Source organism: Neovison vison, chromosome 14, assembly GCF_020171115.1.
Source record: "Neovison vison isolate M4711 chromosome 14, ASM_NN_V1, whole genome shotgun sequence".
In the NCBI taxonomy this organism is placed as follows: domain Eukaryota; kingdom Metazoa; phylum Chordata; class Mammalia; order Carnivora; family Mustelidae; genus Neogale; species Neogale vison.
The window spans coordinates 39,894,565-39,919,022 of NC_058104.1; the positions used below are offsets into that span (position 1 = coordinate 39,894,565).

Here is a 24,458-nt window from a genome sequence, read left to right on the forward strand (position 1 = left end):
GAGAGAGATCACAAATAGGCAGAGAGGTAGGTGGAGTGAGAGAGGAGGAAGCAGACTCCCTGCTGAGCAGAGAGCCCGATGCGGGACTTGATCCCAGGACCCTGAGATCATGACCTGAGCTGAAGGCAGCGGCTTAACCCACTAAGCCACCCAGATGCCTCCAGTTTCTTTTTTTAAAAATATTTTATTTATTTATTTGACAGACAGAGATCACAAGTAGGCAGAAGCCGGCAGAGAGAGAGGAGAAAGCAGACTGCCCAGTGAGCAGAAAGGCTGGATTCAGGGCTCGATCCCAGGTCCCTGGGATCATGACCTGAGCCAAAGACAAGGCTTTAAACCCACTGAGCCACCCAGGTGCTTCAGGATTCCAGTTTCTTACATTCTTGTCCATACTTGATATTTTCTGTTTGTTTGTTTTTATTTTTATTTTTTAAGATTTTATTTATTTATGATAGAGAGAGAGAGAGAGAGAGAAAACGAGCTGTGGGGAGGGGCAGAGGGAGAGAGAGTGAACCAGACTCCCTGCTGATCAGGGAGCCGAGATCACGACCTGAGCCAAAAGAGCCCAACCGACAGAGGGACCCAGGAGCCCTTGTTTTTATTTTATTTTTTTTAAAGATTTTTAAAACAATTATTTGAGAGAGAGAGCGCGCAGAGGGATGGAGAACACAAGATGGAGAGAGGCAGAGGGCGAGGGAGAAGAGGCCACCCGAAGCCACACTCATCGGTGAGAATTTCATTTCTGGAATCTTCATGGATCAGATCCAGTCAGCTTTGGGGGTGCCTTGCCTTTTTTTTTTTTTTTTTTTAAGATTTTATTTCTTTATTTATGTAAGAAGAGAGCAGGGGAGAGCAGGGGGGAGGGGTAGAGGGGGAAGGAAAGACAGCATCTCCAGCGATTCCAGGCTGGGTGCAGAGCCTGACGCGGGGCTCCATCTCACAGACCTGAGCCCAGGACCTGAGCCAAAACCAGGAGTTGGACACTTAACTGACCAAGCCACCCAGATGCCCCGAGGGGCACCTTGCTTTTAGTGATGACTCGCAGATGCCTCTGCATCTGCCTTGCACAGGGGCATTTTTCTGTTCACCTGTCCACTCTAGTTGGGTGTATTTCAGACTTCGCTCTCCTTCCTGTGGGTGTTGCCGTACCACAGGACAACAGAAGAGCTCACTCAGCAGCCATCTCCTAGTGAATGCTTCCCCAGAAAATCTTCTATATGGGGGCAATGAACTTCCCCTCGGGCTCTTAAGAAGCTGTATTGTCATTAGGGTTGCTTGCAAGTGTTCCAGTTCTTCCAGGCCTGTGGGGACATCGCTGTTCTGACTCCCTTGAGGTTAGGTCGGGTTATCGACTGGCCAATACAATGGGAGCAGAACTGTCAAACGGAAGCTCATATGGAGATGGAGTCTCTTCCCCGAGGGACTGGAAGGAGCAGACCACCTGCACTAGACAGGCAGCAAGAGTAAGAAACAGACCTTTGCTAGAAGCCACCAAAACTTGGTGTTATTTGTTGCAGCAACTTAACCTAGCCTATCCTGGCTGATCTAGAAGCTACCAACATCTACAGAGATCCAGAAGAGATGGAGAAGGGAGAGCAGCGAGCAGCCTTCAGGACAGGAAGGGACGCCAGGATAAATGGGCTGCTCCAGCTGCTGAATCAGTGTGCTCACTCCAAGGCTACAAATAGTTCTGAAGGAGGCAAGTGCCCTTTATTCCTTTCTAGCGGTTCCTCGAGGGACTGAGGGATCTGACCTATTTCTGAAACTGGCCTGTAGTCCTATAGTCCAGGCCGTCAAAAAAAAAAACCACCACCAGTGAGTGGTCCTAAGCTATCCTTCCAAAGTGCTAGATTTCAGTGCTCGCTTCGGCAGCACATATACCAAAGTGCTAGATTTCAGGATTTCAAGTGAAAGTGGAAACCCATTTTTGCAGGACAATTTTGCAAACAATTGTTTTTGTTCCAAACTAAGCTTACACATCTGGCTGAATTTGATCCCTTTGTAGATGTTCAGTAGTCCTCAGCCGGGGTTCTGGAGTTCTGGGTTCTGGGAACTGGGTCCCCAGTTTTCTCATCTATAAAAGGGTTCTATCTCCTAGGATTCTTCTGAGGATCGGATGAGATGTTGACAGCACCGAATTAACACAGAAGTGGACACCTCATAACGCTTACAATGTAGTGAGTCAGTAAATGAGTTTCATCTGGGAGTTACAGGAAGACTTCATTGGGACAGCGGCATTTAAACAGAAACCTGAAGGATGACGAGTAGAGAAGTGCGATGCGGGAAGGGGAAGGCCCTAACAGGCCGTGGGGAAAGCGGTGGAGAAAGTCCTGAACAATCACGCAAGCCAACGCTCAAGCAGCGAGGACACAGCGGGGACAGTCATCTGAGAGCCAAGGGCTTCCTGACAAGGTGGGAGATGGAGGGAGCCTCCGTCCAGCCTCAGGCCAGTGCCTCCGAACTCAAGATCACCCTCCACGGGCCGGCGTTAACTTCCCGGGCAGAAGAACCCCGCACCACGTCTTCGCAGGGTCCTCCAACGCAGGCGAGGCGAGCCGGGGGTCAGGCGTGAGTCGCTTTCCAAGCGGAGGAGGAAGATCAAGAAGGCCGGTGAGAACGGCAGGACGGCGGGAAGCAGTCCCGTTCGCTTCGGCCGCTCAGGGTCCAGAGGGACGCCTCCAAGGCCGGTCGGCGACGAGGCTGCGGGCAGGCACAACCGGCCACTCGAAGGCGGAGGCCTCTGGCCCGTTGCAGGACCTCAGGCAAGTGGAGAATGGGCGCCCCCTGGGAGCCGCGCTCGGTGGTGGACGCCGGAGGACTCGGAGGAGGGGCGGCGGCGGGGTGCGGGCGGCGGCGAGGTGCGGGCGGCAGCGGGTGCGGCTCACGGTGCGGGCGGCGGCGGGTGCGGCTCGCGGTGCGGCTCACGGTGCGGCTCGCGGTGCGGCTCGCGGTGCGGCTCACGGTGCGGCTCACGGTGCGGGCGGCGGCCGCAGCCTTCTTCTCCCACGAGCCAAGCGCTCCGGGCACGGCGGACTCCTGGATCCCGGGAGAGCCGGGCAGCGAGGAGCCCCGAGAAAGGAGCGGCCCACGCGCGCCCCGGGTCGGCCTGAGCGCGGCCCTTTGGCGAGCACCGCGCTAACACACCGAACTCTTCCCATTTCCCAGACGAGAACACCGAGGCGCAGCGACTTCCGAGGGGGGCGGGGATGGTGTCTGACTCGGGAGCCTCTTCGCTGGAGTCCTCGCGAGCGGGTCGGTACCGGGACGCGTGCCCGGAGGCCTGCGGGATGAGCCTGGGGTGAGGCGCCCGGGCTGTCCGGGGGCGGCCGCGTGACGGCCCCGTCGGCGAGACCACGCCTCCCGGGCCGCGACAACACTGCTCACGGCCGTTCTCCGTGAAGAGCCTTCCCCTCAGGGACCCTTAGGAGTCCTTGCCGCACGCGGGGCGACATCATACATTCCTTGGGTCTCCCGCGGGCCTTTCTCCCTCACCTGCCTTGAGCCCCACTAGTGACAGAAATTCTCCCGCTCCGCGAGCGAGTAGAAGGCGCGGGACTACAATTCCCGGCAGGTCGTTCGGAAAGGGGCGGAAAGACACTCTCGCTTTCCGTAGGTTCGCAACTTGGCGTGTCCGTCGTGATGCACATTTCAACAGCCCATGTCCTTTCTCCGGAGGGCTTAGGAAGGGACTACGTCCCCCAGCAGGCATTGCCGCAGAGAGCCAGTGACGGTCCGCCATCATCATTGTAGTCCTTTCCCGCGTTCTTACAAGAGAACCACCCTAGTGCATGGACTACAAATCCCAAGCCGCCATCTCCCCTACCCTTCGGCCGCCATCTTTGCTGGTTGTCCCCGCCCTTTTTCCCTTCCATTGTCTCCCCCGAAGATAATAGAGCGGACCCGGGAAGACTGCAACTTCCGTCAGGCTCTGCGCCACCGGGAGGGGGATCTCTATGTTACGGGCGGGCGAGGTGCCCAAGGTGGTAGAATGAGGCGGCAGGGAGAGGCCAGGTAGCCTGCCATCTTTATGGTAGTCTCCTTATTCTCGTGGTTCCGCCATTCTTAAGGCACACGAGAAGGCCAGAAGACTACTATTCCCATCGCACCTCATAAGACCGACTACTAGTCAGGTGTACGCCCCTCTCCCGCCATCTTGCTTGTAGTCCTCGTTGCTTTTCACCTTTCCATTGTTCCCGACGCGTAGAAATGGCAGCGGGAAGGCAGCAGATGGACTGCGACTCCCGTCAGGTACCACACACGCGGAGGGTTGTGGACAGGAGGGCGTGTGAGTGCCTGGGAAAGAGGTCGGGTCGGGGGAGAAGGCCATCTTGTTTGTAGTCATCGTTCCCGCTCCTTCTGTATCCTCTGCAACGGGGAGCCTCGGGGCAACCGGACTATAACTCCCGGCGTCCTCGGCTCCCGGCTTGGCACGCCCTCCGCCATCTTGTTTGTAGTCCCCGCTGGCCCCAGCATCCCCTTGTTCCCACGGTATCGCCGGCGGCCGCAGGACTACGATTTCCGTCGTGCCCTGCGCGTGTTCGTCCTGGAAAGTGGAGGTGGTGGGGAAAGGAGGGGGCAGGGGGCGGGGTTCCTCTGGGAGAAGGAGGGAGTAAAGAGGAGGAGGAGGAGGGAAGGAGGAGGGAGGGGTGGGGGAAGAGAGGAGGAAGGAGGAAGGAGCTCAGGAGGGATGAGAGAGGCGGCCAGGGCCCCGGGCCGAAGCAGCGCGGGGCCGGGGGACCAGGGGGGCTGAGGCACCCCAATTGCCCCCTCCCCCTTTCCCTGCCCCCTTCCATCCTTTCCTTCCATCCTCCGCCTTGAGGAAGGGGATTTATTCAAATTTTATTTAAATCCCTGTCTCTGGAGGGTCGCGCGCTGGGGGGAGGGGGAGAGGGCGGGGGCGCGCGCAGGCTGGGGGGGCGGGGCCGGAGCAGCTTCCTTCACCCCCCTCCACTCGCCCGGTAGCCCTAGGGCAGGGGGCCGCAGTCTAGGGGCGGACCCAGGGGAGGGGGGCAGGTTACAGGGACCCCCCCCTCCCCGGGAACCGGCGGTGGGCGGGGCTTGAACCCCGGAAACGGTGGGGGGCCCAGGCCTGGCCCTGGACCCCTGGGCAGCGGGGGCCGGGAAGGGGCCAGTTAAAGGGCCGGGGGCTCTGGGGAGAGGCGGGGTGGGGGGAGGGGAGCTGTGACTCGGACCCCGGACTGAGTGGGGCCCGGGCAGAAGCTGAGCACCCTGCGCCCGAGGAGCCCCCGTTGGCCTGGGGGGGCTGAGGGACTGAGCCCCCCAGAGCAGGACCTCCCCCTGGAAGGGCCGCGCCGCAGCCCGTGGGAGGGCCTCGCCCCCGGCGCCCCCCATCTCCACTCGCCGCCGTCCCGGCCTCCGCCGGAGGGAGGGGCCGAGCGCCCTCGGGGGGCCGTGGACCCCGGCGTTCTGAGCGTTCCGCGCCCCGCGCCGCCCGGCCCCCCCGCCGCCGATGGCCGCCGACCCGCCGGGAGCTGCCGAGAAGGGAGAGATGGCTCCCGGGACACGTGTGAGGTGGGTTCATGCGGCTCCTCCTCACCCCCAGACCTGGGCAGCTCCCACTCCCATTCATCCTCTGCCCGGCCTCTCTCTACCTTCCCCGCCCCCAGCCTCGCCCTCTCTTTGCTCCAAACTCCTCATGCCCAGCCCTCCTTCCTGTTACCTCTCAACCCTGGGGAACTGGCCTTCCTTCCTAGACCCTGCTTCCCCTTGCAGACCCCCATCCCCGCCTGCAGTCGCCGCCCTCCAGGCCCTTCCCCTGGAGCACTGGAGGGCCCCTTCCCCCCATGGATGGGTCTGGAAGTCCCTGGAAAGGGGGAAGCTAGGGTAAGACTCTGGCCACGAAGAGACCCCTCCAGGCCTGCTGAGTCTGTATGGGGTCTTGGAGGATCTGGTTTCCATGGGAAGGGGAACCCAAGGGATTCTAGACAATTAGGGATGGAAAGTAGCCTGGGAAGCTTGGGGGTGGGGGAGAAGACATGTAGGACTGAGCCCATCCTGAGTTCTGTGGAGATGTCCGGGTGGATTCTAGAATCCCAGGGAGTCTGGGAGATTGCCCGGACTGACCTGAGAGATCCAAGAGGAGGGTGTCTTGGGGCAGAGGGAGCTTTGTTGGGGGAGCAGAACAGTTGAGATGTTGGGCTGAGGAGGGCCTCTGAGGCAGCATGGGGAGGAGGGTGTCTCAGAGCCTTGAGGATGGGGGAGGGCAAGCATCCTATTGGAGCTGTTGACAATGTATAGGTTTTGGGGGAAGAGAGATTGGGTGGCAGCTGTGTGTGAGAGAGAAAGGAGGGAGGAAGAAAGGTCTAGAGCTTCTACCCAGGAATTTGTGGGTATCTGGAGGTAAGTGTGGGGGAGTTTAGGTTGGGGAATGCTTGGGGTGTAGTACATTTGGGTACCGGGGGAAGAGTTGGGGTCTCTCTGAGTAACTCCACAAACAAGGCACCCTGGCTTTCCAAGGAGCTTTGGTGTGGAGGTGTCAGAGCCGAGGCCGAAGTCCCTTCCTCCTCCCCTGGGGAGCCAAGGGGGTGCTGAGGAAGTGTTAGAGGAAAGAGGAGTGAGGTCAGGAAGTCAGTTCTCAGGCTCCCAAAGGAGCCAGGTGAGCTCTTTGGAGAGAGGCCTTGAGTAGAGGGAGTGGTGCCCCCCCCCCGGCCCCCCCCCAGGAGGGACAATCTCCTTGTTCCTTGTCTCCCGCACCCCGGGATGGGCTAGGAGAGCAAGCTCTGGCTGCCTAGGAATGGGGGGAGCTGCTGCGAGTGTCCGAGGCCCCGGAGCGTCCCTCCGTAGGTCCACCTGACCTGTGTCCCATTCACCCACAGCCCTCGGCGTTGCTGACGCCCCCAATGTCGTCGAGCAGCCGGGGGCCGGGGGCCGGAGCGCGCCGACGCCGAACCCGCTGCCGCCGCTGCCGGGCCTGTGTGCGAACTGAGTGCGGGGACTGCCACTTCTGCCGAGACATGAAGAAGTTCGGGGGGCCCGGGCGCATGAAGCAGTCGTGCCTGCTCCGGCAGTGCACTGCCGTGAGTTCTGCCCCCGGCGCGCCCGACACCCCTGGGGGCCGTGGGTGCCCTTCCCCAGCTGGCCCGGGCGCCCTCCTGGGCTGGCTGCTTCCTCGCACTCACTGTAGAGTTCCTGGTCGTTCACACAGTCCTACGCGGTCTTGTTCGGATGTCCAGCTGGCCCGTTTTTGTCTCCAGTTCCAAGCGGGGGCAGTGTTAGCGCCCAGAAGAATCTCATGTTCTGCTTACCTTCATGTTTTTCCCGGCTTCAGAGGCACAGCTCCAGAGAGACCTCAGCCCCGCTTGTACCCCTCCCTAGAGGAATGTGTGCCCAGGGGCCCACTTCCAGAGCTGGCCCAATGGACTGGGTCTTAGCCTTCTCTGGCTTCTGCCTCACCTGCCAGAGTGGTCTCGGATTTGAGGCCAGGCTTACCCTTTGTGTGACCTTGAACAAACACACTGAACCTCGAAGTACCTTTTCAGTGAAACATTTCCTTTGCTGAGCCGTAAAGATGAAGCAGTAGCAGAGATGTGAGTGTGCCCAGCACACAGTAGGTATCAGACAACATGAGTTTCTTGCACTGAGCGCCCCAGAGCTCCCGGATGTGGCCTTCTCGGGCAGCCTTTTCCCTCTACCTCCTCCTGGAGGACCACCACCTCCTTTTCCCGCCAACCCCTCTGCTGCCTCTTTGCCCTAGAGTCCCCCCTTCTCTTTCTTTGTCCCCCAACCATTGCCTTGCTTTCCTGTTCCTCCTTTCCCTGTTCCTTTTTCCTTGGGCCCGTCTCCCAACCTTCAGCATCCCTCAGATGACTCCGTATTACCCTGCCCCCCACCCAAAGTCAAGTTGTCAGAGGGCTGCTCTCTCTCAGGACCAGCCAGCTGCCTTTCGCGTTCCCAGGAGTCTTGCCAAAACCTGATTCATTGTAGGGTCCAGAGCAACACTTGGGCTGCCCATTGTGCACACTCCGAATCCTCTCAAGCTGCAGCCAGAGTCTCCCGCCGCTTTCTCTTGCAACACTATGGTCCTATTTGCTATGGTTTCTATCCTTTCCCCAAAGCCAGCAAGAGTTTCAGGGTCACACACACAGACCCTGATTCCAGCTGCAACATTTGCAACCGTGATAACAACTATGTATCCAGTGCTTCCCCGGGTGATCTCATTCTTCCAAAGGTCCTGCAAAGGAAGAATGCCTAGCCCCATTTTACGGATGGAGACATGAGACATAAGGAGGTTAAATCGCTTGCTCAAGGTCATACTGTCAAAAGGGAACAAATTCAAGATTTAACCCAGATTGACCCATGGGTTCTGAACCTCATCCCGCAGCTGGCCAGGCTCCCCAGAAGGAAGGGTCTTCCCCGTCACTTGCTTTTTGGGTCCCTAATACTCCCTCTTCCCCACAGCCCGTGCTCCCACACACAGCTGTGTGCCTCTTGTGTGGGGAGGCTGGGAAGGAGGACACAGTAGAGGGAGAGGAAGAAAAATTTGGTTTGAGCCTCATGGAGTGTACAATCTGCAATGAGATCGTCCACCCCGGCTGCCTGAAGGTGATGGCCCTGGGGGCCCTGGAGTCTGAAGGTGATGGCCCTGGGGGGCGCTGCCTCTGGGTTTCCTGGCACGCTCCATCCACTCCCTGCCCTCTGCCTACAGATGGGGAAGGCTGAGGGTGTCATCAATGCGGAGATCCCTAACTGCTGGGAGTGCCCTCGGTGCACCCAGGAAGGCCGGACCAGCAAGGTAGGGGTAGGGGCTGGGCTGGGCGCTGGGTTCTGCACACACAGTGGGTTGGGGAGCTGGAGAGAACCTCAACCCTAGCTTCCATCTCCCCAGGATTCAGGTGAGGGACCAGGCCGCCGCAGGGCTGACAACGGCGAGGAGGGCGCCAGCCTGGGGAGTGGATGGAAGCTGACGGAGGAGCCGCCGCTTCCGCCACCCCCACCCAGGCGCAAGGGCCCCTTACCTGCTGGGCCCCCCCCAGAGGACGTGCCTGGGCCCCCCAAAAGAAAGGAGAGGGAGGCAGGGAATGAGCCCCCCACCCCAAGGAAAAAGGTGAGCCAGGGAGCATGCTCGTTAGGTCCAGCCCAAGGGATTCTGGGATTGGTAGTCGAGTTCCTTTTTGGGGAGGGTAGGCCTGGGAGGCTGCGCTCCGGGTTCCCTAAGGGGTTGTTGGGGGTTGTAGTTCAGGAAATTTGGGGAGGGTGGAGCGTGCTCGGTGGGGAGGAGAGGTGCAGGTGAGGGGCAGCTTGGGCTGGGCAGGGAAGCCCTGGGAGCCCTGGGTGCTTCAAGTGGGAGGGGGAGAGCATGCTCCAATTAGCTGCCACCGAGGAGGAAGGAGGGGCTGGGAAGGGCCTGAGGGGGAAGAAAGAGAAGCGGAGAGCATGCTCAGTGAGCCAGGACACTGGTTGGAAGGTGAGCATGCTCAGAGTTCTTCCTGAGATGGGGGCTTCTGGGATTTGTAGTCTAAGACACGAACACGCCTCTTAGTTTGGTGGCCTGCCAGGGGCTAATGGGGTCTCGCCCTTTCCCCATATTTCCTTCTCGCTCTGGTAGGTGAAAGGAGGCCGAGAGAGGCACCTGAAGAAGGTGGGTGCAGACGCCTGCCTCCTCCGAGGATCGGACCCAGGCGGCCCCGGCCTTCTGCCCCCCAGGGTTCTGAATCCAAGCCAGGCTTTCTCGTCCTGCCACCCTGGGCTCCCTCCCGAGAACTGGGAGGTGTGCCGGGGACCTCCTCCCTCCCCCTCCCACCTTTCCTTGCCCCACCCTGCACCCTAGAGACCGAGATCTGCCCCTTCCTGCTCACCTTGTCCTGCCCCTGCCCCGTTTGGCCACAGTGGGCATCTGGACCCCTGGGAAGTGTGGAGGGGGAAGGGGTGGGTTGGGGCCAGGCCACAGGACTTTCCAGGAACCCTGGGGGTGTCATCTGACCCATCTGCGTCATGTTTCCAAACCTTGAAGGGAAAAGAACTGAGTTCAAATCCCTGCCCACTGATTCCCTGTGTGGTCTTGGCAACTTGTCAGCTGCTCTGAGCCTCGGTTCCTCATGTGTGAACGAGAGGACACTACCTACCTTATCCACCCATCCCACAGAACTGTTTACGTCTAATGAAAGTAAATGAGATTTGTGAACTGGGAAATGTACTTAGATGTGAGGAAGACGGGGCCCAGAGAGGTTCAAAGACTTGCCCAAGATCACACAGCAAAGCTAGAAATCAGCTGTCCCTTTGCACTGACACATGAATGCAAGGGTCTGCCTGATTGTGTTCAAATCCTGCTTCTGCCGTTTGTTAGTTTGTAACCTTGGGCAAGTCACTTCGTCTCTCTGCGCCTGTGTTTCCTCGAGTGTAAGAAAAGTGGCCCAGGTGGCCATTCCATTGGAGCGCTGTGAGGATGAGTCCATGAGCCTGAGGTGCTCTGTCCCTCTCATATCGCTGGCTGTCGGGCCCTCGGAATCATCTAGGCCAGCGTTCCATGTTAATGGAGGACGAGGCCGGGGCTTCCCAGGGTCACAGAGTCGATAGCAGAGCTGAAGCTCAAAATGACATCTCTAACCGTTCTCCACATTCCACAGCCTTTGAAAACTCTTAAGCTATCGAGACCCATAAGGTTTCTAATTCTCTGAATCGGTATCTTCACGTGACAGAGAAGGAGGGCTGGGCCGTGGCTGAGGCCTCACACCGCTCGGGCCAGAGGCAGGGCTGGAACTCAGGACTGCCTCGTGGGCTGCTCGTCCCCGGCTCGCTCCTCCGGGCAGGCGCGCGAAGCGGTGCATGTCAGAGCCTAGAGCAGCCTCCCCCATCTCCTCGCAGAAACCAAAGCCGCCTTTGGCCTCTGCCGAGGGCCCGGCCGTGCCGTCCCCGTCGCCGCAGAGGGAGAAGCTGGAGCGTTTCAAGCGTATGTGCCAGCTGCTGGAGCGGGTGCCCGACACCTCCTCGTCCTCCTCGGACTCCGATTCCGACTCGGACTCTTCGGGCACGTCGCTGAGTGAGGATGAGGCCCCTGGCGAGGCCCGGAATGGGCGGCGGCCAGCCCGGGGCAGCTCGGGCGAGAAGGAGAACCGCGGGGGGCGGCGGGCTGTGCGCCCTGGCAGTGGGGGGCCCCTCCTCAGCTGGCCCCTGGGCCCCGCCCCGCCGCCCCGGCCCCCGCAGCTGGAGAGGCACGTGGTACGGCCCCCACCTCGAAGCCCTGAGCCCGACACGCTGCCTTTGGCCGCTGGATCCGACCACCCCCTGCCCCGCGCCGCCTGGCTTCGTGTCTTCCAGCACCTCGGGCCCCGAGAGCTGTGCGTTTGCATGCGAGTCTGCCGGACTTGGAGCCGCTGGTGAGTGGCCTGGACGGGCCTGGGTTCTCACTTGCCGTGGGACCTGCAGCGGCAGGGCCTGGCCTCTCTGGGTCCTGTTCTTACTTCGCTACTACTCTTGCGTCGGGTATGCGTTCTAGTCTGATGCTTCCCCACGTGCTGCGGCACGCTCCTTTGCCCCGCTCGGGCGCATGTAGCTCCCAGAACAACGTTGTGAGGGCAGGTACCATTATTCCCTTTTACAGAAGCTGAGGTCAGGGTTGTGGAGAGGAGGTAGTGGAACCAGGAATTTGAACCCACGCCCCGTGGCTCCAGAGTATTTCCTCCTAAGAACCGTCACGTATGCGTGTTCCTGGGGCAAGTGTAGCGCTCAGTGCTCTTGTACGTCACCCGAATTGCTTTGCACAGTCCTTTTGCTGAGGACAGTCTCGCTGGAGGTTCCATTGACACGTGACTGAGGTGGCCCTGCCTCTCGGGGGCAGCCACATTTCAGGCTCCTGACTCCCCTCGGTCCTTCTTTGTGCCCCAGAGCGGCTCCCTGCTGCCTCTGCCTGTCGTCACCCCGTCTCCCCCCGCGGCTTCCTGAACCTTGTTTGTTCAGAAATGTCCGTCATCTTCCCCAGCCCCGGTCTTCTCTTCGATCCTGCCCCCGACCAGATCCCCCCCAGGCCCACGAGACCACCGCCGCGTGCCCGTCGCCCGCAGAGCACACGGGGCCTCCGCACACGGCGAGCCCCGCTCGTCTCTCCATACTCGTGTTCGCGGCGCTTGTTCGAGCGGGGCGGATACTGTGTCTGTGTTATCTGCGTGTTCCCAGCTCGGGGCCAGGGCAGTGGAGGCACCCAAGAAGTATTTCATTAAATGAGTACATGCAGGCTGTTTCCCAGGCCCTTACCGTGGAGGAGGCATCCTGGCGGGCACTTTGCCAATTGGGGGCTAACGTGTTCCTTGTCATCGCAGCCCAGGGGGCGGAAGAGGGACGCCTGGAGTCACGGGGCCAGCGGCTCTGGAGGCACTGCCTGTGGTTGACTCTTACTCTTCCCCTGATAAGCTGGCGGCCGCTGGGGCTCGCGTCTTAACTTCTCTGTGCCTCCGTTTCTTCTTCACCTGTTAAGCCTGAAGAAGCGAAGTGTTCCCTTCCTAGCATCTTTGTAAGCTAATGTACACAGAGAGCCGAGGCCAGTACCCAGAAAGTAGAAACTGCTCAATGCCGTAGCCGTACCCAGTATCGCTCCCTCAGTTGCAAATACTGACTGCAGGCACAGACTTTACATCCTCAGACTTTTAGCCTGGACCAGCTGCCAGTCTGCCCGCAGCATAGAAGTGAAGAACAACTGCTGGGGACAGCCACCCCGCACGCGTAGTGACTGGCGCTAGGTTCGCCGAGGCCTCTCCAAGGCCTGCTCTGTGCTTGGCAGGTGGGATCCAGGACTGAAGAGGACTTAGTTTCTCCCTCAGGGAGAGACTTGTGACTGGAAGTGGACGAAGCAGTGGACCCGAGACGGCACAGAGATTTCCAGCTTGGGCCCTGGAGTCTGCACCCATGGGTGTCCTCCTCTGTGCTTCCTGTCCTGCCTGAGTGTCTAGCGGGCGGGGGGCGGATGGCTTTACCTTTCAAGGCCTGTTTTTTCACCTGGAGTCTAGGCTTCATACTCCTACCCTATGGGGAGTAAATAAAGTGGGTCTTACAAAGCCCTTAGCACAGTACTTGGAAGGTGCTAAACACTCAGTAAAATGGTGTGCTTTTTTTTTTTTTTTTAAAGATTTATTTATTTGACAGATCACAAGTAGGCAGAGAGGCAGGCAGAGAGAGGAGGAAGCAGGATCCCTGCAGAGCAGAGAGCCTGATGCGGGGCTCGATCTCAGGACCCTGAGATCATGACCCGAGCCGAAGGCAGAGACTTTAACCCACTGAGCCACCCAGGCGCCCCCAAATGGTGGGTTTTGATAAGGATGAGAGTAGGGTAGAGCAGGTACAGAGGGACCCATCAGGAGGCTCCGTCAGGTGCAGGCACAGAGACAGGGACAGGAGGGGAGAGACGAGGGACTTGGGCTGAGAACTTTTTAAAAGCAGAACAGCTTGTGTTCAGTCACTAAGTGCCTGTTAGAGCACCAGGGTGATGACTCTTCGGCTGAGCGTCTGGCCCACGAGCCTGGGTGGGCAGCAGTGCCATTCCCCAAGCTTGGCAGTACCAGAGGACGAGCAGATTCTGGGAAAGGGAAACGCTCAGATTGGACACGTTTTGTCCAAAAGGCTTGGGGTTTAGTCAGTAGCTAGCGGGACAACAGGTGGATGTACAGATCTGATGCTGGAAAGATCCAAGTTTGGAAGTTCCCCCGTAGGTAGCAGCTTCCAGAAAGAGGGCAGAAGACAGAATGTCCGTGTTTGTGAGTTAGAGAAAGAGCAGCCAGAGACATGCAGGAGATGGGGGAAGTGTCCTGCAGGACAGAGGTTGAGGAAGGAGTGAGTGATAAAGTGTGGGAAGTTGGCGAGAGGTCGTGGGAGAGCAAGGACCAGAGGTGGCAGTTGGATTTGCTACGCGGGGCCCTGGTGTCCTCGGCTGTGCTGCGTGGGAGTAGGGGACCAAAGCCGTGTCACATGGGGCTGAGGACATCAGCTCCAAGGCAGGGACTTGATCTGTTCTTTGCTGTGTCCCTAGTTTCTAAGATGGTGCCTGGCATACAGGAGGTTCTAAGACGATACCGGTCGGATGGTTGGATGGACGGATGGACGGAAGTGAGGAAATCAGGATGGTGTGTGGAAAGAGCTAGTGAGGGTGGAGGCAGAGAGAAATCTGGAGGTAGGAGAGCAGGAAGTTGCAGGCTTTCCTGTCTGGTGGCTTCTATCTCCTCTTGGAACTGGGAGGCAAAGTGACTGTACCAAGAGCGAGGGGAGGGGGTAGGCAGAGGAAGCACGGCGGAGTTGTTGAGGCGCAGAAAAGAGGGTTGGAAGTTTGGGAGACGGGGAGAGAGGGTGGCAAGGAAGGGACTGTGCCCCTAAGTCAAGGCCAGTGGGGGCTTGGAGGGAAGGCCCGGAGATGGGCGGGTACGAGGACAGCGGAGGCATCAGGGAGGACAGAGAGCCGAGAGTAAAGAACCAGCTTGGGCTGCAGTCCAGAAGGCTGGGAGCTCCTGGCAGACATCAGCCGGGCGGGGGCGTCTGCCTCCCCAAGGCGCCCCTGCAAGACAGAGGTTTAGGATCAGAACTCCAGGTTCGGGAGGTAGGCTTAACAGGGGGCTGGCTCGGTCGGCGTGGCTGGAGTCTAGGGAAAAGAGAACTGGGTCAGGGAACTTGGACATCACGCCCTAAGGCCCCTGAGTGAGGACAGGCGCTGCCTCCTAACAGTTCTCCCTGCCCCTCACCTTTGTGTCATTCTGCAGCTTAGAAAGGACCCATCCGTGGCTCCCTGCTGCCCTCACACTGAATTCCCACAGCCCTGCTGGACATTTAAACACATACAGTACCTCAGCGACTGCACTAGACGACAGTCCCTCCTGGCATTTGCGGCCTGGCCACACCGTGCCCACCCAGGCCCCTTCTGCAGTCTCCCCCCGGCCCCTACCTCCCGCCTCTTCCCTTAGACCTGGCTCAGGCTCAATCCAGAGCAGCTTGGGTTAAAGCCTGGCTCTGCCACCAATTCACTGCGGGACCTGGAACGAGTTTCTCAGCCTCTCTGGGCCTCCTTTTCCGTAACTCTAAAAAGGAGGTTGTAGTAACAGTATTTACCTCCTAGGGCTGTTGTGAGGTTAACTGCTTGAGGCACGGACTAGTTCCTGGCCCATAGAAAACCCTTGATAAACACTAGATCTTTTTTTTTTCCCCCAAAGATTTCATTTATTTATTTGACAGAGAGAGATCACAAGCAGGCAGAGAGGCAGGCAGAGAGAGAGGGGGAAGCAGGCTCCCCGCCAAGCAGAGAGCCCGATGCGGGGCTCAATCCCAGGACCCTGAGATCATGACCTGAGCCGAAGGCAGAGGCTTTAACCCACTGAGCCACCACCCAGGCGCCCCAACACTAGATCTTAATCCCGTGGTCATCCCCACCTTCCCTCCAAAGGTTCCTTGCCCTTTGTTCCTGCTGCTTGAGCTTCTCAGTGCTCCGTGTTCTCTCTGTGCCCTAGGCCTGGCTGCTGGCTCTTCCCCATCGGGAGCATGCGCTCTCTTCCCTCCCCTCACTGTCCAGCCCTCCCGTTGACTCTTCACTATATCTCTTGCTGCTTCAGTTACCGTGGACGGGCCGTGTTTCCCCCGTTTCCTGACAGCGCAGTGGAGGCGGTCACTTAGGATCCGTAGGGCCCTGAGTGATCACGGGCTGCCCCCTTGGTCATTGGTCATTCAGGGGCAAAGGGACCAATTAGTTCAAGAAAGGTCATGGGAGACTTCCTGGGCGAGGAGACACTGGGACTGGCTGTTGAAAGCTCTGGTGGGTGGGCATTTGGGGCAGAAGCACGGCAGGCGCCCATATATGTTGGCACCAGGCAGCCTTGTGTGTCTGTCGCTGGCAGGGGGTTCCGTGGGGCTGTTGTGGAGTATGTTCTAGGAAGAGCTGGGGGGCCTGTGTGTGCCCCCGGGGGGGGAAGGTTTCCCTCTCTAGCCGTGGAAGATCCAGAAGGGCTTCGGGGTGATCGTGGCAGTGGAGCTGAGACTCCAGACTGGGTTGGAGGGGGCAGGAGTTCACCGAGTGGCTAGAGACAAGGGCAGAAGCTGGGTTGCGGGTAGGCAGGGTGTTTTCCTTTTCTGTTTTCTCGTCCGAGAGCTTTGCAAGTGGAGTCGTTGGGGACTGAAGCCCCCCAGTAATTCCCTAAAATGTCAGACGGGACAATGCCTGGCAGTCTCAAGTGGCACAAAACCCTGCTTCATCTTTCTGTCAGTTCTGAAAAGGAAGTCTCTCCATTGGGTGCTCTTGTGTCTTTGACACCTAATGCTTAACCTCCCTGTTTAACAAAAATAGTCTTCAGATGGTAGCCTAAAGCCACAGCAGCACCTGCCCAGGATTTAAGAGACCCGGTTAGTTTTTACTGTACAGATTTCTAAGGTTAACATTTTTATGTGAAGAAGTACTGGTTTTAAGTGCAAGGAGGGGATAGAGTGAAAGATAAGTTCATGTTCTGAGAGAACGGGAGAGCAGCTGACTCCGGGCCAGGAGCTGGTACCCACTGCTGCAGCCCAGGGCTTCTGGAAGGGAGAGCCCTCAGAATGGGGGGCGGGGGGTGAAGGGCAGGAAGACACAGCTTCCTGGGCCTTCCCCGCCCCTGCTGCTTCTGACCCAGTCCGTCCAGCCCAGTGGGAATTTCCTGACATGCTTTTGAGAACTGGCAGGGGAGTCTCAGACCGAGTCTCAAGGAACCTTAGTGTGCCACGGAGTGTTCACAGATGACCTTGGGAGAGGTGGGGAAGGGTTCCTTGGTAAAAATAAGTTTGGGAAACCCTGTTCTGGTTCACTGCATGTTGGGCCCCTCGGGGCCGGGAGGGATCAGGAAAGCTCTTTCACTTTGTGTAGGCCTTAGTCGTCTTTGGAACTTTGATTCCTGGGCGCCACCGTGCCTTCCGTAAGCACCGAGTGGATAAATGAGAAGCCGTAGGTGACGTGGGTTGTGGGGGAGCGCTCAGTGGACGCTTCAGGGACTTCCCACCAGCTTCGCACCATTCACTGGTGCAACAGATGACCCCTGGCATGGGGCTGGCTCTCAGCGCTACCAAAGGGGAAACGCCGTCCAGCCCTGGAGGGCCTACATTCTAGTTGGAGGGATACAGTAACCCGAGACAGGGGGTAAGGGGGCTGTAAGCTGAGCCTTGGGCAGCTGGCCATCAGGATGGGGCAGATGCGGCTCAAAGGCAGAGATGAGTAGAGGAGATGAGAAGTTCCCACGAGTCGCCATAACTTAGCCAGGGAGAACTCCAGAAGCCCAAGGTGGGGGTGGTGGAGGCTGCTGAGGGATCCCTCTGGTGTTACATCAGATACAGTGTGTGGGGCGTTTGTGTTCTGGCTGCTTTATAAGCTGTAAGGGCCACAAACTGCTGTGACCTCATTTGCTCTCGCGGGAGCCCTGTGGGGCCCCTGTGGGGCAGGGAGCCGAGTGGACCTGCCTGGGGTCTCGCGTTCGCGTAGTGATGCAGCTGAGCCCCAGGCCTGGTGCTCTCGGCCTGAGCCCGGGTGCTTCCTGCTGTCGCTGTGGGCCAGGACAGAGCTGTGGCGGGGAAGCCCTGAAGAGGGGGTGTCACGGGCTCCCTAAGAGCTGAGGGCTCTGTCTCCCTCTTGTGGCCGATAGGTGCTATGACAAGCGTCTGTGGCCTCGAATGGATCTGAGCCGGCGAAAGTCCCTGACTCCACCCATGCTCAGTGGTGTGGTTCGTCGCCAGCCCCGAGCCCTGGACCTCAGCTGGACAGGTGTCTCCAAGAAGCAGCTCATGTGGCTTCTGAACCGTCTGCAAGGTAGGGCGGGATGGCAAGGCAGGACAGGGTGAGGAGGGAGCCGGTCCTGGGATGGAGTGCCGACTGCCCGCCTCCCCTGTCCAGGCCTGCAGGAGCTGGTGCTCTCCGGCTGCTCCTGGCTCTCGGTCTCTGCCCTGGGCTCAGCCCCACTGCCGGCCCTGCGGCTCCTGGATCTCCGCTGGATTGAGGATGTTAAAGACTCCCAGCTCCGCGAGCTGCTCCTGCCTCCACCAGACACCAAACCAGGTGTGGCGTCCGTTGGCTCATTCGTAGAACGGGTGGGCCAAGGGGGGCCAGGGGGGAGGTATGAGGCTTCCAAGGTCTCTTCTGACTCATGCTGGATGTTAAGAGTCTGAAGAAAGGGCAGAACACAGGAGTTTGGCCAGGAGGCCTTGCTTGGCTGCCGTTCCTTTCTCACCTGCTGTGCACCGGGCCCGGTGGGAGGAACTGTGAGGGAACAGGGATGAAGCGGAGGTAGGCCTGCCCTCCAGAGGGGAGAGAAGTACGTGCTGGAGCATGGTATAGGACAGGAGGACGACATAAGAATTCTGGAAGAAGCCAGGGGCGTGGCCCATGGCACACAGGCGTGAAGTCACGGGGTGTGGCGGCGCTACTGGGGCCTCCTGCAAAGGGAGCAGCGGCCGTGGCCGTGAGAGAATGCAGGCCCGGGGTGGCCAGTCCCTTCCATGCGTCAGGAGGAGCCACACCCTGGATTTTCCTGTGAAATATCCTTGGTTTTAAAAGATGGCAGTTAATATAACATTCTTCTAAAATTCGCGCATGGATCAGTACACATACAAGTGAGCCATAGAATTGGCCTCTGTGCCCTCTTGCCCTACAGTAAAAGGACGGGGTTTTCCTGAGGGAGCGGAGCAGAAACAGGGAGACGGCTGACTTGGAAGGTTGCATGGTGCTGGTGGTATCCTCTCCCAAGTCAGGCCAGCTACCTCTTCACCCCGGGTCCAGCCCAGGGACCCTGTCCGGTAAAGACGGCTTTTACTATTGAACATATACTCCGGCCTCAGCCCCGTGTCAGGCCTTAGAGACCTCCAACAGCCCCAGGCCCTACCCTGATAGACCCCCAGTGATGCAGGAGAGAGAGAGTCGGAGCTAGGAGGTCACAGGGTGGTCGGACGGAGGCTGTGGTCGGCTCTGGCGAGCAGTGAGAGACTCCGTCCTTGAGGCCAGGCTGTTTGAACTGATCCGGAAGGGGACAGGGTTGTCCCAGGGAGTGAGGCAGAAATGAGCACTTCGGTAGGAGAGGAGGCCTATACTGGGAGAGGGGAGCAGAGGCAGGTCCCAGCGGAGGTGTGGGTGAGGAGCACTGAAGCCTGGGCCTTCCTTGTCCAACCAGGAGATGGGATGCTCAGAGCAGCTTCTCTGGCCCCTTAGTCAGGTCTCCACACTGATGCCAAGGGAACCGTCCAAAAGGCAAACCTGTGCATGTCACCTCTGTGCTCTAAACTCTTCCTCATGATCCCCCAGCGCTCTTTGGATAAACACTACTACATTGTCACCAAGGCCCGGCATGGTCTGAATGCTGTATCCCCCTTTGTCTAATTAACACCTAATCATTCTTCAGGCCTCAGCATAAATGCCACTTCCTCCTAGAAGCCCTCCGTGATCCCCCCCCCCAGATCAGGGTTCCTTTAGAGCTTTGGGAGTGGTTCTCCCCCCCACCCCCCACCCCCCGCCCAGCTATGACTGTGTGGTGGTGATTTGATGAAAACCCATTTCTTCTCCCCGAGTTCTAAGCTCTGGGAGGGCAAGGGCTGTACTCACTCTAGAGCCTTGCTTTCATAGCTTATTTTTCAGTTCCCTTCTTCCCACCCCGCCCCCCCTTCACAGCAGCCTTGGAAGGAGGTAGGGAAGCATCTAGGATTCTTCTGGACAAGGCACCAGAGGCTCAGAGGGGTTGACTGACTGCAGCGAGTCACACAGGCAGAGCTAGACCAGAGAACTCCCCCGTTGCCGCTCTTACCGGAATCGGCCTGGGCCAGGAAGATTCGGGTGGGGACGAGAGTGAGCACTGGGAACCGTGGATTCCCTGAGGTGAGGAAGTGCCGGCTGGCAGGCACACTGACCCCAGTTCTTCTGCCTGAATTACCCCAGGAGCTTGCAGAGATGAGCCTCCCAGGCCCTTGGGACCTCCTCTAGTGTTGGGACCCTACCCCCGTCTTTCTTATCTTGGCACCCTGGCTCTGTGCAGCATTCCTCCAGCAAAACTTAAAAGTTCTGCTGTTTCCTTGTTTTTGTCCCTGCTGGTCTCTGCCTGGCCTGCTCTCGTCCCACTTCTCACGTTCAGATCCTTGAAAGCCTGGCTTACATCCTGCCATCTCAGTGAAATCTTGCAGATGCAGAAGCCAGAAGTGATGTGTCTGTCCTCTCCTTCCCTCCAATGGCTTTTAACTGTGCCCAAGATCAAGGGCATCTGTAGATGTATCCTTCCCAGGCTCTCCGCTCCTCAAAAGAAAAAACGGGGTGGAATTCAGTTTGCCACGTCAGGGGCAACGGAGATGGCCTGGCAGGTGACAGAAAGGATGGGCTCGGTGAATGACTGGAGGGAGGAACATCTTGCAACCCAGTGTCCAGCTAGCCCTTTCCAGGTGCCCAGCTAACCCAGTGGTGCCAGATGTTAGGATTTTTCAAAGAAAAGGTCTAGCCAAATTCCTTTATGGAAGTGTCCTTTCTGTAGCATTCGGTATTAACATAAGAAAAATGTCAGCGCTCTGCAGATTCCCTAACACATTTGTGTAGGCTAGTTTCGTGAGTTGGTGATATCTGATCCGGTGTATCTATGGCCTGGGCTGGTGCGTGGGGTGTTTGGTCTGGCATCCTCCGTTCAGCCCTGTGACCTCGGATAGATTGTTTTAATGATTTGAGCCGCAAAGTTCTCATCTGTAAGCAGGAGTGATAACCGCGCAGCTGTGATTCTTCGAGCACGGCCCAGACGCGCAGCATCTCCATTTCTGCAGAACTTGGCAGAAAAATAAACTCAGGCCTCCCTTAGGTTCCCTAACCTCTGGGTAGGTCCGGCAACCGTTGTAGGCAGTCCTCCAGGGGGCGCACAAGAGCCCCTGGCCTAGGAACAGGCCGCCACTTGGCCCCCTTGGCTGGTGCCCAGCCCACAATGAGTGCTTAATTCATGGTGGCTGGTGTACCTTAGGCACTTAGTTTAAAAAACAAAACAAAGAAAAAAACTAGGGGCACCTGTGTGGCTCCATTGGTTAAGCGTCTGACTCCTGATTTCGGCTCAGGTCATGATCTCGGGGGCAAGAGATGGAGCCACCCATTCGGGCTCCCCGCTTAGTGGATCCTGCCTAAGATTCTGTCTCTCTCTCTGCCCCTCCCTGCTCTTCCCAAGACCCCAAATGCAGGCTATATGCCACATGCTTTGGGTGTAGAAATGAGGGATGTGAGTTCTTCCCCGATGTGGGAAGAAGTGGTCACTAACTCAGAGCTAAAAGGCAAGGACACCAGCCCCACAGAGGATTGAACATAGGTGTCCGTGGACAGAGTCCCAGAGCAGGGTCACCTGTGGAATTTGGCCCAGGTGTTTGGGAGTGTGGGAAGGGAGTTGGGAACAGAGACAAGGATGAGCCCTTATAAGGAACTGGAATGTTCTAACCAAAAAGGGGTTTCTAGTAGAGGAGGGATGGTCCCCACTTTTTTTTTTTTTTTAAAGATTTTATTTATTTGAGAGAGAAGAGAGAGAGCACAGTGGGGAAGAGAGGGAGAAGCAAGCTCCCTGATGAACCGGGAGCTGGACGCAGGACTCGATCCCAGGACCCTGGGATCATGACCAGAGCCAAAGGCAGATGCTTAACCCACTGAGCCACCAGATGGCCCGTGTCCCATTTGTTTTTGAGCCCCGCTCTCTTTGAATGCCAGGAAGGAGAGGAGAGACTTGACTGGATGGGGAGGCTGGGGCAGGAGTCCCGGCAAGGGTGCTGTTGTCCCGGAGGGGTGTCTGGGGAATGGAGAGAATGGGATCCGGCTGGTGATGTTACCAGTGGAAGGAGAGGGAAGTAGGAGGGGACCCTGGGGTGGCAGTTCTCTTAGAGACGGCATTTGTCAGACGAGTGAGTAATACGGAGCACCGACGTCCCACTTGCTAGGGGTAGAGCAAAAACAAGACAAAGATTCCTGCTTTTGTGGAACTTATTCTAGTGGAGGAGAGGGAAAAAAAAAAGGTCCCATGGTAAGAAAAGGGGAAACAGTAATGGCAGGGAAGGGTAGGAGCATGTGGAATGTTACCATATCAAATGGAGTGGTCATGGAGGGCCTCGCTGAGGAGGCGATGTGAGCCGTGGACAGAAGAAATGAGTCAGGCTGTGCAGGTGTTTGGGCAAGAGTAAGCCATGTAGAGAATGCAGGTGGAGGCTCTGCGGCTGGGGAAGCAGGTTTAGGGGGTGGTGAGGCATAGGAGTGTGGACACAGCTGGTCTGGATGCCTGGGGGTGGGCACAGGAGTAGCCGGGGGTGCTGACCTCTTCACTGCCTGCCCAGGGCAAACGGAGAGCCGTGGGCGGCTGCAGGGGGTAGCAGAGCTGCGCCTGGCAGGCCTGGAGCTGACAGATGCCTCCCTGCGGCTCCTGCTGCGCCATGCGCCCCAGCTGAGTGCCCTGGACCTGAGCCACTGCGCCCACGTCGGGGACCCCAGTGTCCACCTCCTCACAGCCCCCACTTCCCCGCTCCGCGAGACCTTGGTGCACCTCAATCTTGCCGGTAAGCATCCTGTGTGTCCGTCCGGCTGGTGTGCTGGTCCCCGTGGCCAGTGCCCACCCCCCTACTAACCGTCGTGGTCTCCGCTACCACTGCCCCCCCCCCCCAGGTTGCCACCGCCTCACGGACCACTGCCTCCCGCTGTTCCGCCGCTGCCCGCGCCTGCGCCGCCTAGACCTGCGCTCCTGCCGCCAGCTTTCCCCTGAAGCTTGTGCCCGGCTGGCAGCCGCTGGGCCCCCCGGCCCCTTCCGCTGCCCAGAGGAGAAGCTGCTGCTCAAGGACAGCTAGTTGGGTGCCCCCCACCCTCCCCCGGGACTCATCAGGAGCCTGGACCTCGGGCCTTCGTTTTATCCCTGCCAGGAGGCCAGGTTACCCACCCCATGACTTGGGATTCCTGCCCAGGGACTTGAGCCAGCCTCCCTCCCCCTCTCTACCCCCTGCACTGATATCTCTGGGGGTCTCTCCTTCCCGTCCCCTCTCCCTTCCACCTGCTTCATTGTCCATCCCCTGGGGGGAGTGGGTCAGAGGTACGGGGGGGTGCTGAGCCAAAGGGATGGTGGGAGGGGGGTAAGGTGCAAGTTTGAGGGAGGGAAATGGGGAAAGGGTATCTGCACACAGGATACTGGGAGCCAGGGGGCTGGGGGAGGTGGAGGATGGGCTGGGGGAGGGGGGCAGAAAGCAGATCACCAAGGGTTCAGGGAACAAAGACCAGATACTTGGAGTTGGGGGGTGGGGGTGGGGCCAAAAAGGGAAACCAGAGGAGCAATTGGGGATCCACGTGTCAGAGATGGGGGGACTCGGGGAACCAGGGGAAAGGCAGGGCTGAGTGCGGGGTGGGGGCAAAGAGCAGGCGTGGGGGCAGTAGGACCCCCTCAGGGGGTCACACCCCTCTCCTTACTCCCTCCCCAGATTTCAGTTCTCCCCCCCCAACCCTGACTCCTTGAACGTCACTGACAATGGCAGCTATTGCGAGGAGTGGGGGCCGCGGGCGTACCCGCTGTTCAGCGCGGCCCAGGGGAGTGGTGAGGGGTACCCCAGCCCCCTACCCGCCTCCCCGCACAATACTTGAACATTCATCTGTACTGAAGTGTTACTTGAACCGGGGGAACCTCGGACCTGGGGGAGCCGGAGTGAGGGGACTGATCGGCTTGGACTGAGACTGGACCGGTGGGCACCCAGCTTGGACTGCGCCCCACCCAGGCTCTCTCTTGCTTTACTGTATTGAGCAGCTCCACCCCTCCTGACCTGGGGTGGGGGTGGGGGTGGGGTGCCAGCCCAATGACGGGGGAAGATGGGACTCCTCCAGCGTGGCTCTTCCCACTCTTTCATCGTCATGGAAACTTGTATCCCATTTGCCCAGGGAACTGCCACTCCTGGTTGCCATGGAAATAGCAGCCAATGGACACCTCCCGAAGCCAGTGCTAAGGCTGGAAATGGCCCCTCTTAGTTGCCATGGGAATTTAGTAACAGACTCTTGGCCCTCCCCCACCCCTCCTGGGGCGGGGGCGGGGCTTGGGGAGCCAGGGGGAGGAGTTGGGGCCAGGTCCCGCCCCTCCGCCCAGCCCTCCCCGGGCCGGGATGTACCATGTAGGGGAGGGGGGAATCTATCCACATACCTCAGGTAACAGGGAGGTGCGAGGGTGGGGGGAGGGACTGGGCGGACCAAAGGCCGGAGGGGAGGGGGTTCTAGGTATCGCGAAAGGTTTGAGGGTGGGGCCGCTTGGGGGAGGGGGAGGAGGCAGCCCGGCGGGGCAAGTGGGGGGGTCCCAGCCGGGCTGGGCCCCTGGGCCCCAGGTCTGTACCATACGGTTTGCTATAAAACTCAAAATCTTCCAGCCAGGGCCGCCGCGTCCGTGTGTCTCTCTCCGGCGCTGGGGTGGGGGGAGCGCTGGGACGACCGGAGTGCTCATCCTCGGGGCCTCCTGGAGAAGGGGGCTGTTTGGATGGATCGGGGGGTCCTTAGGACCTCCGAGGCTTCTCGGGACTGA

The 24,458-nt window shown here is 58.9% G+C and overlaps 1 protein-coding gene across 6 annotated transcripts; it reads left to right on the forward strand.

The window, feature by feature from the left end:
* The first annotated feature begins 5,202 nt into the window (after positions 1 to 5,202).
* On the forward strand, positions 5,203 to 24,310 carry FBXL19 (F-box and leucine rich repeat protein 19). Of its 6 annotated transcripts, none has more exons than XM_044234147.1 (11): positions 5,203 to 5,532; positions 6,837 to 7,037; positions 8,419 to 8,562; positions 8,666 to 8,752; positions 8,831 to 9,064; positions 9,566 to 9,727; positions 10,822 to 11,333; positions 17,583 to 17,746; positions 17,831 to 17,992; positions 22,255 to 22,473; positions 22,580 to 24,310. In XM_044234147.1, exons 2-11 carry the CDS (start codon positions 6,861 to 6,863, stop codon positions 22,756 to 22,758), a joined length of 2,040 nt encoding a protein of 679 aa, XP_044090082.1. In that variant the 5' UTR covers positions 5,203 to 5,532; positions 6,837 to 6,860; the 3' UTR covers positions 22,759 to 24,310. The 6 variants fall into 6 exon arrangements, with proteins under 6 accessions (XP_044090082.1, XP_044090083.1, XP_044090084.1 ...); XM_044234148.1 differs by having other exon boundaries at positions 8,846 to 9,064; XM_044234149.1 differs by having other exon boundaries at positions 8,846 to 9,064; positions 9,566 to 9,598.
* The last annotated feature ends 148 nt before the right edge of the window (positions 24,311 to 24,458 follow it).